Raw genomic sequence first — 17,100 nt, forward strand, 5'->3', positions numbered from 1 at the left:
GGCCTTAGGACCCCAGGGGCCAGTGGTGGGGGTCTGTGGCCCGCAGGCCTGGGGAGAAGCGGGAGCTGTGAAGTGGCCTTGACATCTCTGCCCTTCCTGAGACAGCAGAGCTTTACCCTGGGAACTTCTCCCTGTTAGAATTCTCCCGAAAAGAAGTGTCTGTGCCCAGGCGCTGGGCTCCTTGGCTCATCTTGCCATCACAGATGCTGCTCCCAGCTCTGCACGGTCCTCAGAGGTGATGCTCAGCCCCTGGGCACCCTGAGTTCTCAGGAGGCCTCCTACACCCGAGTTCCCACACCAGGGCACCCCACAACCCAGGGAGGCCTCAGACTAGGAGAAGGGCCAGGCTTTGCTGGCCCCTCCAAGTTTGATCGTGTATGAGAGCCGAGTCTAGGCCTTAAACCCTTCGGACTCCCCACTGGAGAATGCTGCTGCCTCCTGGGGCCCAAGCCCAGCATCGGGGCCTGTCAGCCAGGAGCAGGCCTTGCAGGGTTTGTCTTCCCAGCTGGAATCCACAGCGGTGTGTCTCTGGATTCCCGCTTGCTTTTCTCTGCTCACTTGGTGGTGCTGGTCACACGCCTGAACTGGGGAGCTTGGCACGGCCTTGGGTCTGAAGCGGGCGAGGCTCCTCTGAAGACAGTGCCCAGTGGGAGGAAGGGGACTCGAGCGTGAGGTTAGGCCTGGCCCTGGGTTTCTTTGAGCCGGACACCACGCCTCCCTGGCAGCTCCACAAATAAGACACAGCACTGTGGATGGAGACTGGAACCCCTGAGGGCAAGCCAATGCAAGTGTAAGATGGTGGGTTTCATTTTAGATTTGTACGGTTTGAAATCCTGATACCATTACAAAATGGTAAGATCTAGTAATCATTGGAATCATGGGATTAAACACAGAGTTCTGAGCTCATTTGTGTAGAGTTTAGTTGAAGGTGTCCGTGAGTCCTCCAAGGAGAAAAAACTGGGGCTCGGTGCTCACAGATGTCAAGCACACGGAGGAGAAGCTGGGAGCTGCGTGATGATGGCCAAGGCAGGAAGACGCGCCAAACAGCTGTCAGCTCCTGATCACATGTGGACCCTGAGGACCGCTGCTGCGATGAGGTCTAAGATGAAGGCACAGCATCGCCTGCGAGGATGGGATCGTCTGCCATCTGATAGGCGCGTGGCTGATGGAGGGAGGCTAAACCGTTAGATATTTTTACTAGTGACCTATCAGAGATGCTCATTTAGAAAGAAACCAGATAGCGTTTTCAAGGATGTGAGCTCTGTAGGAAAATTACTGAGGTGTCCTAGCCAGAAGACAAACCCGGTCTTAATAAAGACTTCTGCACTGAGGCAGCCGTGGAGGGAGGAGGCCAGAACTTTTAATTTGAGTTGGAGTACAAAGTAAGACGCCAAAAGATTAAGTGGAAGGAACATATAGTCCTGGATATAAACAAAACACAGCCCTGTGAGAAGCCCAGTGCTGGCAGAATCCTTGAGCCTATTAGCAGCTAATTAACTCCTGTGCTAGCTCGGGCTAATGAGACCGATGGCCTGGTCACAGCAAATCCGAGAGGGGACGATTCCTTCTGTCTTGTTAGTGGGGGGAATGGAAACGGGACACGTGGCTTTTTTCTTTTTCCGGGGCCGAAATTCACTACGACAAAGGCTACGCTGTATGGCAGATCTGTGAAGCTAAACTTTAAGATCAACTCCTTGGTATCCTCTGAAAAAAATGATTTGAAAAACGACTTGAAGAGAAGCTAACAAAATATAATGCTTAAAGGCAAATTTAAAAAAACAATTTTCATCAGAGAACGTGACTCATAAGCACACATTTTTGTTATTTCTAAGCGTAAGTACGTTTATAGATTCAGTCAGCTTTCCCAGCTTCAGCTTCGGAGCTGATGTTCTTTGGCTAGTACTTGAATTTAGTAAGGAAACTTACTTAGCATTATGAATTATTAAAGCATTGTTTAGAGGCAGTATATTTAGATATAAAGATGAGACTAATTCTATCAAAATTCTTATTTTTTAATTTTGATAATGATATTAGATTACCTGGGGGAAAAGGTTATGTATACTTTCAGACATGAATTTGGTTAAATCAGTATAGATGGGAGCAAGGTTTAGTAAAAATATGGATGATTATGAAATGCATATGAATAGTATGCTGTTTCATTAAATATATATACATATATATATATCCATGTTATAAAATAAACTAGTTTTAGTTATTTAATCACTTGAAAAGAATTCCTACATTCTAGAATTTTTGAGTTAAGGATTTTTTTGCAGCTGGAGTCCCTATTTTATAGAACATGGATTTTCATAGGAGTTGGAATCCTCATCTGGTTAATTTTCTTTAAAATTAAAAAAAAAAGCCCCACATTTGACTTCGACATTAATTGTTATTACTTTTAGGAGAGAAAAAAATTTGAGGTGCTACTAAGAGTAGAATCATAAAAAGGACTTAATATTTTTTATAACATTTACGCGAGAAACTGAGCTTATTTATTTTTAAATAACACTACTTCTGTGTTAAATAGGGAAAATTGTGCCGATATGAGTGGCTTTGTGGAGTGAGCAGAAAACGAGCAGCAGCCAAGTGCTAGCGGGTGAAGCAACGTCCAGGCTCAGACGTGGCCGACGCGGCCACGGCAAGTCACATATTTGTGTAAATGTACCCCAGCAATAATGAGGTCAGCTTGAAAAATATATTGCTTATAACTGAATTAAATCAAAATGAAAAATTTTATAGTGATTGTTAAACGCCAAATTGAACTGATCTCATTAAATGTGAAATTCAAGTATATTTAGACTTTTGCCTAAATTTTAATACATGAAAATAATGAGACATGACCAGAAGAGTTGGAAAAAGTTACTTCTAACTTTTTTTTATTTTAGCAGTCTCTCATTTCACAGCTTAGATGTATTTTCTGGAGTTGGATGAAGTAGCCTAGCGTGTGAGCCTCCAGCGCGCCGCGCGTCGCAGTGAACAGAGGACGGGCTGCCGGCGTCGGCCTGGAGGTGGAGCAGACGTGAGCGTTCTGCTCATGACCCGTCACCTAGTGCGGTTATCTTTCGTGTGAGTCAGGTTCACAGAGAAGAAAGAGCTCATTAAACTCGAGGAGGGGCTGCAGTGGCGTGGAGTGAGCGTAGACGAGGTTTATACGAGGTTGTAACTGAAAACAGACTTCAGTTCTGGGCTTGGGATACCCACAGCTGCAGCTTGCGTCCAGGCGGGTGCAGTGCCGCGTGGGCTGCGGCCAGCTGTCGCCTCCTCGTGGGCATTGATTTATCTCCTGCTCTTCCGGGGGCAGTCTGGCCAACAGTCTCCAGGAAGATGGATGAGCAGCTGTGTGCTGTGTTGCTTCCTGTGGAAACCCACGGAGAATTCCAGGTGGGCCCCCACAAGCCCAGGAAAGTAGGCCAGCCCCTCCTCGTTTTCAGACCCTGTCCAGCCCAAATCTACTCCATTTGGATACAAGTGCAGGCACTGATAGAGTTTCCTTAATCCCCACTATTAGGTCTTGAGAAGAAGTTTTCCCTCCAAACAAAAGTAGTCACTTTAAAGTTTACTGGACCTGTGTCCTTCTCACTCTGGCGACCCGATACCAAAAGACAGATTAATGCTTCTGTTTATACCGGTTCATAACATAAAACAATTCTGCAGTTGCCTGTTCTAAGCGTCTAGAGACCTGCTGTGTAGTAACGCAGCGGGCAAGGAGAGCTGCGTGCACATTTGGAAACGGTGCTGTGGTGGGCGGGTGTTTAGTGAGAGGAGAGGAGAGCACAGTCTGTGACGCATGAGTCCAGTTGGCACTTTAGGGAGGACGGTGTTGCGGGGGAAGTAGCCAGTACTCACAAGAACCATCGCTTTTAGCAGAAATGCTTCCGCTAATTGGGTGCTCTTTGGTAAAGAACCCTCCTGCCAATGCAAGACACGGAGATGAAAGAGACATGGGTTCAATCCCTGGATCGGGAAGATCCCCTGGAGGAGGGCGTGGCAACCCACTCCAGTACTGTTGCCTAGAGAATCCCGTTACAGAGGAGCCTGGTGGGCGACAGTCCATGGGGTCACAAAGAGTCAGACACGACTGAAGCAACTTAGCACACAAGATTAAAATCTCCTACAGTTGAGTGGAGCTGAAAAGACTCTCATTTCTCTTCTCTTCAGCTGAGCTGACTGGGCCTACGTGGTCTTCAAGGTCTCTTCAAGTTCTAGATCATTTTATGATTTAGTAAGTTTTCTATTTCTTGTTTTATTTTGAACGTTTAAAACACTGTGTTCCTTCACTGTGACTTGTGTGGCTGGGAACACAAAACGGTGAAGTATCCAACCCACCAGATCGGGAAGCAAAGTACTTTCATTATCTCAATTCCTTTAAAATGTCTGATTTAAGCCTGTGGTGTTTCATCTAAGGTGATTTCGTGGGTTTCTCCTTGCTCTGTCTTTGGTCATCGTGGAAAATAAAAAGCATTTTTTCCGTAATGAAAAATGCTACCTTTCCACATGTATTAGTTTTGTTCATGGACGAAGCGATCTTTTTGTGAACAAGAGATTGTTATTCTTATTGGAATCAGTGGATAGCGCTTTCTTTTTTAAAAAAATAAATGTATTTTTAATTGGAGGATAATTGCTTCACGATATTGTGCTGGTTTCTGCCAGACATCAGGGTGAATCAGCCATAGGCATCCATGTGTCCCCTCCCTCTTGCGCCTCCCCCACCTCCCAGCCCATCCCACCCCTCTAGGTTGTCACGGAGCACAGCACGGGCTCTTCCTCTTACACGTGGTGTGTATGTGTCTCCACGCCGCTCTCTCGATTCATCCCGGCCTCTCCTTCCCCCACGGTCCATGCGTCTGTTCTCTCCCACTGAAGCAAGGTGGACAGGCTCAATGCCAGTACTGCCCGAGACCAGGAATTCACAGAGGAGCTGAAGTGCGCATCTCAGGGGTCAGTCCCAGAGCCCCTGCCCCTGAGCAATGCTAGGGAAGGGGCCTCATCACACTCCATTCCCCTCAGACAGAGGGGAGATGTGAGTCTCCTGATAAAGGTCCCGAGAGATCACCCTCCTCCGTGTGGACAGGGCCCGAGGCAGAGGGGAGAAATCAGCTCTGTGGAAGCAAGTCCCTCACCAGCTGAGAAATGGAAAGAGAGTCATGTACAAACAAGCACACACGTTTCTGTGATCTGCCCTCAAGACACCTTCACACGGCATCTGGTACTAAATCATCATCACAGCAGAAGAGCGATTCCGAGGACGCAGGTGCCTGGAAAGGCCCCCCAGAAGCGGTTTCTCAACCAGCAAAGATTCGGAGAGTGCGTTTAACTCCGCCAGGCTTCAGTCCAGAGTCAGCGGCCTCGCAGACGCTGAGAGCCATGGGGGCGTTAGAGCGTGCGGGCCGTGTGTAGGCCGGCTCCTTGGTCCCAGGACAGGTGCAGGGAAGGGCTTCAGTGTCCGAAGCAAAGGCACTGACTGGGCACCTGTGTGGCGTCGAGCTCAGCGATGCACAAAGAAAGCTAATCAGATGTTTCAGAGGAAATCACTGTGGCTTGCTTTTGCCTCCTGGAAAATTAGGTTTCATGACCCTCATGAAGTAAAACGTGACCGTGCCAGCACCTGCCTCTAACCTCGTCTCCTCCCATCATCGCAAGTGCTCATTACGTCTGAAGCACGTAAGGCAAGTTGCACTCAAGGTCTGCGTGGTCTGCTTTGCTGACAAGGTCTCGGGGGAGCTGGACACAGACCTACTCTGAGTAGAAGGGACCAGCCAACTAAACCTCTGGGCAGAGTCATCACAGACAAGTGTATATCGACAGCATTCGCATAACATTCCAAGTTCAGAGACTTCTCAGAGACGCCTTTTAAAGCCACTTTGCTTTGTAATATGCTTGCAAAACTTGCTGCCCTGGGGAAGCTGCAGAAAGGCAAACCATGGCAGGTGCAGCATTTTGCTCAGTGATTCTAAGCTCGGATCTCTGAACTTCCCTTAAGCCCAGGGGCTACACAGCCCTCCCCCTGGAGAACGCTGGGCTCCCCAGAGAGCGCACCCACCCCCGTGAGCCAGCTTCCCAGGGGGCTGGGCTGGACCGCCCGCCGCTTCCTCGGGGCAGGACACAGGAGATGGAGCGATAAAAGCGAACATAAAATAAAAATTAAAGCGCGTACGGAGAACACCACGTGAAATGAATCCTTATAAAACTGTCTGCAGCGGAGAAAAATCAAAGGGTTTTATTAGGTGATGAAAAAACCCTGTAAACTTCATGTGGAAACATTCCAAGGTCGGGTCTTGTGTTGTATAAGAGAGTTATACTAAGTAAGACTCATTTTAATCAAATGCACATCAAGGAGCTCAAATCCCATTTGTACCTGAGTTTGAAATTGGTTATTAACACACACACCCCTGCCACCGGTGCCATTCCTCAGCAACTTTGCAGGTGCTATTCTGGGGACAGAGGCGGCCGCGACTGGGGGTTTCAGATTCACTTTTGTGTGAAGCATACAAACAACTCCATGCCCTGGGAGGCAGTGTTCCCCACTGCAGCCAGTCTCCTCTCTGCTCACCGGCATTTGCACGGACGAATTCAGTCCCTTGCGATGGCCACATTTTGACCAGGAAGCAAGGCGAGGATTTCAGGGGAGAACAAGGGGTGTGGGTGGGAATGTGGGCTTTTCCTTGGCTCCTCCCTCTCCAGATCCCTGCAAGATCATCTTGGAGAGGGGTCTGCGGTCTGCTGGGCAAGTGCCCCTAGACTCGTTCCTCGTGTGTCCCTGGTGGCCGGTGAGGAGGAGGCAGCAGTTTGCTAGATCATCCGTCCTGGGGAGGATCGAAGACCCTTGATGGTGGGAGGGAGACGGCAAGGCTGAGGAGCACAGCCTCCCCAGTGTCGCACTGTCGTTCATGCTGCGGTGGGGCTGCCTGGGTGGTGAGTAACCAAAAAGTCCTCCAGAAGCCAGAAGGGTGGGCCCCGAGTGGGCAGAGCCCCGGCTCCCAAACCTGGCAGCTCTTATAGTGCACAGGGCGTGGCTGGGGGTCAAAATGTCAGTCTCCAACCCACTCTTGGAATTTTATGAGGCTCTTGGGAGCACCCAGGCACTGATGGTTTTCAGCCCCCTGCCCAGGTGGTTGAGAAGCAGCAGGTCAGAGCAAAGGAGGATCTGCGCAGGTGAGAGGGTGGAGGGCTGCCGGAGGGCGGCTAGGCAGAGCCTCGTTGGCGGCTCCTGGGAAAGGCAGCAGTTAAGGGCAGAGGGCCCAGCGTTTTCTGCTTAGGAAAGACAGGAGAGGTGGTGGAGGGAAGGAAATAAGAAAGTATGAACCTCTTTAAGACGTCTGAGGTGTGTGTCCGTCAGCAGTAAGAGGGAAAGTAAAGTCTGTATGATCCACATGCCCGTGTGCCTGGATCTTAGGCTGTCGTTGCTTAGTCGCTCGGTCCTGTCTGACTCTTTGTGACCCCATGGACTGCAGTCCACCAGGCTTCTCTGTCCATGGGATTCTCCAGGCAAGAATACTGGAGTGGGTTTCCATTTCCTCTCCAGGGGATCTTCCAGACCAGGGATCGAACCCACATCTTCTGCATTGCAAGCAGATTCTTTACCACTCTGCCAGCCCAGATCTTTAGGAGAAGAGTCTTAATTTATTCCCGATTAGTTCTAACCAGTTCTTTTAAATCGACAAAGGCAGGCTGGAGAGGAGAGTGGAAGAGAGGGTGTATTTTCAACAGTCAGTGTCTCTAGTCCACAACCTGGTCCCCAAGGAGGAAGGGCAAACCAAGGGTTGGCCTCTCCCAAAACCTTGGGTCTTTTACACGCCTGTTCAGGACCTTCTTGTGGCCCACTTGGTCACTCAGCTATAGCAGGGGTTTTGGGGGATGAGACAACATGTGCATGCCCAGTGGCTTCAGTCGTGTCTAACTCTTTGAGATCCCATGGACTGTAGCCCGCCAGGCTCATGGGATTTCCCAGGCAAGAACACTGGAGTGGGTTGTCATTTCCTCCTCCCGGGGATCTTTCCAACCCAGAGACAGAACCGGAATCTCCTGCGGCTCCTGGGTTGGCAGGTGGACTCTTTACCACTTGAGCCACCTGGGAAGCCCAGACAAAGCTTGAAAGTGTGTGAAGTAAGTCAAGTCTGTTCTCCGTGAAGAGTGGGAGCGCGTCTGAGCAGGGCAGGCCCCACCCACCTTCTCTCGCCGTAGGGGCAGTGACCCGGCGCTGTGCTGCCTGTTTACAAAACTGCTGATTCATCTTGTAATCAAATGAGGGTAAAATCATCCAGGTCTCTGCCCTTGACACAGGCTCCCATTAGGCTTTCCTGAACCAGCACCGTTGATTCTGGCCTCTCTCTTGACACACACCTGGGAGCAGTCCTCTTTCCTTGGTGGACACAGCAAGAGGCTTTGGTCTTTCTGGCAGGGTCGTGTTCTCCTGTGACCGCTGACTGTCCCTGATGTTTTCTGCAGCCCAGGGGGTGTCCGCCCAGTAGCTCTGAGGTCCAGGTTGGCACTTCCCTCCCAGGTTTGGTCCTGCCCTGTCCTGCCAGGCCCGGCACGTTGCTCAGCAGGTTGTATCTGCCGGGGACTGTAGGAAGTTTTCTTCCTTAAGGTCCAGAGAGTTTGCATGTGCGCCAAAGATGAAGAGAACCAGATTTCTCTTACAGATGATCTCTACAGTTATCTTGCAGGAGCAGGTGAGGAGACCGAGTTTCAATATTTCTTGTGAAAATTCTTTCCTTTGTCTTGTTTGAGGCTCTGTTTTCCTCTCTCCCCTGTAAGGAGCCTAACCAAAGTTTAACAATTTAACATTACAGCTTTTGTAATTTTGCTTTTGTTTTTCTAAGGCATTGGTTAAAGTTACCCAGAGTGCTCGCTCACCTTGGCCCCTCAGTAGCAATAATACACCCTCAGCTCAGCGTACAGGCAGTTAGTTTGGTCGTGTCCCATTGGGATGTTAAGAAAACGGTTTTCTGAGGCAGCTATAATCCCTCCACACGGAGCCGCGGCGATCCCGTAAACCAGCTCAGGGATGCAGACTGTCAGCGGCGCCCGGGGAGCCCGTCTTCAGTGGCGCAGCCTGATGGGGCTTTCCTGCCCGACCATCAGCAGTCCGGAAAGCACGTTTTCCTTCTTGCGCATGGGTTCAGCAGGCCTGCCGTGCGGTGCCGCAGAGCGGAGTGCAGGGAAAGGTCTGTGCCCCGGGCGAGGATGGTGCCCGGGGTCAAAGCTTCACCCTGAAGTTTTTGTTCAAACAGCGAGGAGAACTACAGCTGCTGCCTGTTTGGAGTTCGTCGGGTCCAAGCTCCTCTAGATGTCAGTATGACACAGGGAAACAAGCTATGACAGGCTGTGGCAACGAGGGAAGACCTTCTTACATCATTCAAAGGGGAAGGCGTACCCGATACACAACAGAAGGGAAAAAAAACAGAGCCTCACTTGGAAGCTGGGCTCTCACCTCGCTTAGCGCCAATACTTCTCCTGTTGGTCAAATCAGACCGTGGCACCTAGCGCGTCCTGTGGGCACCCACCACCGATGTGGAGACGGCCCTGGAGGCAGCACCTGGGGTCAGCACGCCACGTTATCCATTCTGCGTCTTTTGATAGACTGAAATCCACCTACACACACCAGTTTTCTTTCCTGAGTCCCCTGTGCTTTTACCATCACATTCATGCCATCCAGTATAAATCCAGAAGAGCAACACCTGCCCACCAGGGATTTTCACTCCAGAAGAGAAGCATTGAAAGACAAAGCTATCAGACATCTGAATTTGTTAAACTACCTTATCTGACTCAAAATCTGAATGGAATTCTCTTTCTCTCCTTTCTTCCATATTAATTCCGATCTTCTGACTGATGAATATTTATTTCTTTTCTTATTTGTTTCCATCTGATGGCATCTTCTTGTAACCTTTTGTCTTCTCTCCTGTGGTGCTGGCTGTATGGTAGATATCCCATCAATATTAATGATATACCTCGCCTATAATCTTCTATTTCTTTTTTCGGAGTGACAGTACAGCTGCAGTTAAGAGTTAAAATCCTGGTTATGCCATTTCTGAATTATATAACCCTGTGAAATTATCCAACTGTGTTATAAAGTGGAGTTAGTAGTATATATCTCGAAGTGTTGCCATGAGGAACCAGAAATTACTGATGTAATGTACTCAGAAACGTGCCTGGTGTGTAGTCAGTACTTAGAATATACCAGCCACCATCATCACCATCACCAACATCAGTCCCTGAGTAAATGCCAGGGACTCAGAGACGAATCTGTCTTTTTGCCCGCTGGAGCCCTACATCTAGTGGGAAGTTGACGATAAAGACATTAGGAAAGCGTTGCGTGCTGTTTGGGGTGGGGATGTGCTGGCCGCTGTGCTTGAACGCAAAGGGAAGCTGAAGGCCATGGTCCTGGCTCTCACTAAAAAAGAGAAAGTTCCAAACTACCAGACTCTAATCTCTAATTTTGGTTTTCCGCAGATTTACTAAACATGCCTCTGTGTTTGAAGGTCCTTATCTGAAAAATGAAAACGCTCTGAACCCATTGGACTGCCTCTTGGGTTGTTTAAAAGCACTTATAATTTGTCTTGACATCTGTGACCTGCACTTACATAGTATTTCATGCTTGTAAGTCACACACAGGCAAATTTTGCTCTTTCCAAAGTGAAAAAAAAAAAAAAGACTGATTCTTTGAACATCCATAGAATTTCATTAATTTATAATGCATAACTTCAGAACTTGTGATAATCTGGGTGGATTGGGCTAATGTTTACCTTTTATGTAGTATTTAAAAAGGGTTTGGTAAACTAATTCAGAGAAAGTAGAACTGGGAGAAGAACGCTCATCTCCTTAGAAAGGGGCCATCTGTTCTAAGTGGCATAGAAGCCTCTTTTACGAATGCTTACTGTAGTCTTCTACTTTCTGATTTGCAAAACCTATTCACATAGAGCCTCTGATTTTTATGTGAACAATATCAAGACTGAATAAGCAGAGGTCAAGGGTAACATACACATTGTCAGTATCCTTTAATCTATCCAAGAAGATGGGCCTTCTTCTACAAACAATGCCAGAGTTTTATAAAACTTCTTTTAAAACATTCACTTTCAAATACTCTAGTTGCTACAGGGCTTCATCTATTCAGACTGTTCTGCCCTCTAAATTACTATTTATTTTTGGCGTTTTTGTCCGTGTTTGAATTGTGTAATGTAGTGGTTCTCAATCTGGGGTGAATTTGTCTACCAGACATTTAGCAATTTCTGGAGGCATGGTTTTTGGATATTTCACCTGGGGGTTCTGTGGACATCTGGTGGGCAGATGCCAGAGATGCTGCCAAACGTCCTGTAATTCTAGAGACATTCCCCACAATAGAAACTTCTCCAGCCCCAAGCGTCAGGAGTACTGTGGTCAACAGATCCTGCTGTGATGTGTAATTCACATTGCTGATTACTCCATCGTGTCCCCACAGGCTAAGGAGCAAGCGTGGTCACTCCCTGGCCTGAAGGACACAGCACCTGCCACCGCCACCGACGAAAGGACAGCGGCCCCTGCAGGTAACCTTTCTGTGAGATTAGATATTGATGAATGAAGAGGGCTCCGTCACGCAAGGCCTGTTGTAATTCTTATCCAGAGGAAGTTACACTTTCGTGAAGCCCTGTGTTGGGTCAAGAGCTGCTTGAATACCTTTATCTGATTGGCTTTGGGTCCTCCTAGCTGCAGACCAGAGGATCTCTGGGGGCCCGGCCCTCAGTCCATTGGCCACATGCTCTCCTACTTTGCTTTCCAAAGCGTGTATCTGCCGATAAAGAGAAGCCTGAATAGAGGTGCCATTCTGTGAAGCCAGAATGACACCGGTCACATGCGCCCTTCATTAAAATATTTTGTGTCCTATGGTGGCTTTTAGAGAGATCTTCCCAGAAGAACCTGCCCTCCTCTGAGGAAGAATCGTTTAACAAGCTCGACGAGAAGCAGGCTGAGAAGACCCCTGCATCTCTAGCTCAGAGAAATTCCGCCACATGTCAGACAGAAAGACCCCTCGATGAACCAGGAGATTCTGCCCTCAGAAATTCCACAGAGCCGAGAAAGAGTGAGGACGGAAGAGACATTTCATGCCCAGGGAGACTGAGCCGACAGGACGCTCACAGCTCTGGGGCTGAGCGAGGCTCTGCGGATAGAAATGAATGTCTGGTGTTCAAAGGGGAGGAAAAGGGGCTTTGTGCTAAGGGAGAGCCTGGCGACGGAGGAGCTAAAGAAGCTGGAGGATCAGAGATGCCGCATAGAACAGGGCCGGCCAGGAGTTCACATAAAGAGCAGTGTGTTGATAGAACAAACGGTGGTCAGCCCCACGGAAGGTAGGGTTTACAGCGGTCGCATCCCCAGCTGCCGCTTTCTGTAGATCTAAGAGCTGTTGCAGTTTAAGGCCATACTGAAGGATTACTGAAGGGACTCTTTAAAATGACGGTTTAGAAGCTGCTTCCCCAGTGGTGAATTTCTTGCCATTATTTTTTCTTCTTGCTGTGACATTTTCCAGCAATTTATCACTTTCTATGTCTCCTACCAACTGACAGACAGATATGGTGATTACCAGCAATCACATTTTGTATTTTCTAAACATCAGGTAAAAGTTTCTTATTTTTAGCAATATAGAGCACATTCTTCCTGAGATCAATAACCGAGCAATGATCAGATTGATCAGATGGTACCTTGGCTGCTTCCCAAGCACTATGAGGACTGAGTAGGTTATTTAATGCTTCATCCTCATCTTCGAAGTCTCACACAGAAATTCAGGCAATTATGCAGCCAATTAAAATGAATGAATCTATGTTGTGATCAACCAATTATCTACTTGAAACAAAGAGCTCCCAGATCCAAACATCTATGGTGTTTTTTAGGGATTGAAGATATAATTCTTATTTCCTTTTTGAATGATGTATTTTGGAAGCTATTTGTAGAGAAGTCTAATTTTTCAAGAGTTAAATGTAAACATTAATGCTTACGAAGGAAGTCCATCACTGAAGACATGGGTTTAGTAGCGTCTGGAGGTGTTGGAAAGTGGACATTAGGTCAATTCTTTCACCAGTAGAGGCTCCTCTCACTGCTGGTACTATTCAGAGACCATTGCTTTTTTTTTTTAAATTGCACTTTAATGCGGTGGTTTCCGTCTTCTTTAAGGAATAAAGTGGAAAATGAAGATCAAATTAGTTAGGGAGTCATAAAATGACTGCTGTTGTAAAGGGTCTGTGGACTTGCCATGAGGTCGTTAGGGAGCATCTCTAGGATGTGGGCTATCTCCAGCTGCTTGGGATGATGGGGGTGCACCCAGCTCCATCTCACCCCAAACCCTGACATCGCCAGCTCCCTGTCTTGAAGCTTACATCCCATCGGCAAAGCATCGTCGCGAGGAAGCTTTCCTGCTCAGAAATGTGACCATCTGAGAGTTTTCTCTTGGGAACGTTGAGAGCTGTGGCTGGATTCTATTTTCCAGGCGTGTCAGCTCCGTAAAAGCCACGCCCCCGTCACGAGCCGTGGGAAAGGCAGCGACAATACCCGTCTTGCAGAAAGCTGCTCCAACACAGGCCTCGGGAGGCGGGAAGAGGAGAGGCAGCGAGAAGAGCTGGGTCCGGGAGGAGAACAAGAAGAGCAAGACAGACGTGGCGGGTAAAGGGGCCGGGGCCCTCGGAGCACCGCAAGCAGCCGCGCTGGGGACTCCCTGCAAAAGGGGCCGGGGCCCTCGGAGCACGCCGCAAGCAGCCGTGCTGGGGACTCCCTGCAAAAGGAGCCGGGGCCCTCGGAGCACACCGCAAGCAGCCGCGCTGGGGACTCCCTGCAAGGCAGAGCCCCCGAGGCCTCTGGAGCAGAGGCCCCCAGGCAGCAAGCTCTGGAGACCCCCCTGGGTAGGAAACGACTTTGATTCCAGCCCTTTAAAGCATCTTACCTTTTCCAGCAAGCATTTCTGATTAATTTCACGTAGACTAATGTCCCGCAGGATGCCTTACAACATATCGACAGCATTTGTGTTCGTCACTCCACCACTGTTTTGGGTGGTGAGACAAGTACCACCATGAGGCATCTTTCCTAGCTGCTTCATTTTGCAGCACATTTATGGTGTGAGAGGAGAATGTCCTCATCAGATCAGATGCCCAGAGATTAATATCAGTATCTGAATCTTAAAAAAATATGAACTCTTGGCAGAGTGCCTAGCACAAGATAAGTGTTTAAGGATTACATTTTGAATAAATCGGCTCACTTCCCTCTGTAGCCTTTGGACACACGTATGAAGCTGCATGCAGTAGGTGATTAAATAATGAATAAATGGAGAAATGAATAGGTTCATGGCAAGAAAAGTTTTACAGTAACTCTGGAAAAGTGAAAAGTGTACTGGAAGAATATTAGTAAGTAACTATGTATTTTAGGGCCTTGCAAGCTGGCGGAGTGGTTAAGAACCTTCCAGTCAATGCAGGAGACACCAGTTTGACCCCTGGGTCAGGAAGATCCCTGGAGGAGGAAATAGCAACCCACCGCAGTATTGTTGCCTGGGAAACCCTACGGACAGAGGGCCTGGCAGTCTACAACCCACGGGGTCACAAAGAGTTGGGCATGACTTAGCGACTAAACAGCAGTGTATTTTAGAACAGATCCTGCTGTAGACTGGAGGTTAAACGCCTAGGCTGGGAGGTCGAAAGTGGGAGAAATTTGCGAGCTGGAGAACATGCACTTAGCCAATGTTACAGGTGTTTTGTTTCTAGTCAGGAAAAGTTCATCTTTGAGCTTTGTGTTTAGTCGCTCAGTCGTGTCCGACTCTCTGTGACCCCAGGACGGTAGCCCACCAGGCTCCTCTGTCCACGGGGATTCTCCAGCCAAAACACTGGAGTGGGTGGCCTTTCCGTTTTCCAGGTGATCTTCCCAACCCAGGGATCGAACCCAGGTCTCCTGCATTGCAGGTGGACTCTTTACCGACGGAGACACCAGGGCAGCCCCTTTAAGCTTTAAATGTGTCTTAAATAAAGGCTAAAATATTTTGGAAAGTCACGTTTAGTAATATCAAACCTTTCAATGATGGAATAAATTTTTCATTATTTCCCTCTCTACTTTAATTAAAATTGTAGACTTTACCAGTTGTGTGTTTTTTTTTAAATGGGTCAAACAGTGTCAGGGGTTTGAATGTAAATGACTGAGACTTGGAAGCATTACCTGTTTGGACGTTACGTGGAGATCTTTGATTGTTTTGTGGTTTCTGAAAGCCGTCCCGGGGAAGCTGGGGGCTGAGGTCCTGACAAGCTTTCTCACAAGTGTCGGGGTCGCCTTCATGACCCACAAATCATGATATGAAATGAAGGTCTGTGTTCCCTGGATCTTTAGAAACCCAGGGGGCTGCTCGCGTTTTGCTTCTAAACGAGCACGTTGGCACGTGGGCCGCTTCTCACCAGCACTTCTCCTCTCGCCTCCCAGCCGATGCCCCGGCACCGCCCGCGCCGTTCGACCACCGCATCGTGACGGCCAGGCAGGCCGCGGTCAACAGCTTCTACACTGTGAGCAGGACCGAGATCTTGGGAGGGTGAGTGCCGCTCCTCTTCTGCACCCTCTTGACAAGGAGGAAAGAGTGCTTGCAAAGACACAGGTCTTTTTTTAAATTCCTATGTGTTTCATCTTTCTATTTTTACTTTTCTTGGTTTTTGTACTGATTTTTCATATTTTTAAATTTATATTGGAGTATAGTTAATTTATAATGTGTTAGTTTTGGGTGTACAGAAAAGTGGTTCAATTACATCTCTATATATTTTTTTCAGATTCTTCTCCATTACAGGTTATTATAGAATACTGAGTAGAGTTCCATGTGCTATACAATAGGTCCTTGTTGGTTATCTGTTTTATATACAGTAATGTTTATATGTTAATCCCAAACTGCAGATTTAGAACCACGCCACCCACCTTTCCCCTTTGGTAGCTGTGAGTTTCTTTTCCAGGTGTGTGAGTTTTCCAGGTGTGTGAGTCTGCTTCTGTTTTGTAAATAAGTTAATTTGTATCGTATGTTTGGACCTCATATATAAGGGATATCATATGGCCTTTGTCTGTCTCAGTCTGACTTAGTTCACTTAGCACAATAATCTCTAGGTTTGTCTATGTTGCTGCAAATGGCATTATTTCCTTCTTTTTATGACTGAGTAATACATATAAGCTGGAATCAAGATTGCCGGGAGAAATATCAATGAGCTCAGATATGCAGATGACACCACCCTTATGGCAGAAAGTGAAGAGGAACTAAAAAGCCTCTTGATGAAAGTGAGAGACGAGAGTGAAAAAGTTGGCTTAAAACTCAACATTCAGAAAACGAAGATCATGGCATCTGGTCCCATCACTTCATGGGAAATAGATGGGCAAACAGTGGAAAGAGTGTCAGACTTTATTTTGGGGGGACTCCAAAATCACTTCAGATGGTGACTGCAGCCAGGAAATTAAAAGACGCTTGGTCCTTGGAAGAAAAGTTATGACCAACCTAGATAACATATTAAAAAGCAGAGACATTACTTTGCCAACAAAGGTCCATCTAGTCAAGGCTATGGTTTTCCCAGTAGTCATGTATGGATGTGAGAGTGGAATTATAAAGAAAGCTGAATGCCTAAGAATTGATGCTTTTGAACCGTGGTGTTGGAGAAGACTCTTGAGAGTCCCTTGGACTGCAAGGAGATCCAACCAGTCCATCCTAAAGGAAATCAATCCTGAATGTTCATTGAAAGGACTGACGTTGAAGCTGAAACTCCAATACTTTGGCCACCTGATGCGAAGAACTGACTCATTGGAAAAGACCCTGATGCTGGGAAAGATTGAAGGCAGGAGGAGAAGGGGACGACAGAGGATGAGATGGTTGGATGGCATCACCGACTCAATGGACATGAGTTTGAGTACACTCCAGGAGTTGGTGATGGACAGGGAGGCCTGGCGTGCTGCAGTCCATGGGGTCGCAGAGAGTCAGACACGACTGAACTGAATCTATATACCACACATTCCTCATCCCCCAGCTATTGGTAGACACTTAGGTGACTTTCACGCCTTGGCTGTTGTGGATAGTGCCGCTATAAACAGAGATGGATCTTAAGAATTTCATAAATGTTTGTCAGTCTCACCCAGAGAACC

General features: G+C 47.8%; 1 protein-coding gene across 4 annotated transcripts in view; it reads left to right on the top strand.

The window, feature by feature from the left end:
* The window catches only part of MYLK4 (myosin light chain kinase family member 4), a 74,021-nt gene that overhangs the window by 36,088 nt on the left and 20,833 nt on the right, over positions 1 to 17,100 (top strand). For 3 of the 4 annotated variants that reach the window (XM_019986219.2, XM_019986218.2, XM_019986220.2), the window contains 2 exons: positions 11,438 to 11,522; positions 15,418 to 15,523. In XM_019986219.2, coding sequence (XP_019841778.2) covers positions 11,438 to 11,522; positions 15,418 to 15,523 — 191 coding nt within the window. Of the gene's footprint in view, positions 1 to 7,271; positions 8,673 to 11,437; positions 11,523 to 15,417; positions 15,524 to 17,100 lie in introns of those variants that run through there. The other variant, XM_070778493.1, reaches the window with a different exon arrangement.

Source organism: Bos indicus, chromosome 23 (genome assembly GCF_029378745.1).
Source record: "Bos indicus isolate NIAB-ARS_2022 breed Sahiwal x Tharparkar chromosome 23, NIAB-ARS_B.indTharparkar_mat_pri_1.0, whole genome shotgun sequence".
NCBI classification, from domain to species: Eukaryota; Metazoa; Chordata; class Mammalia; order Artiodactyla; family Bovidae; genus Bos; species Bos indicus.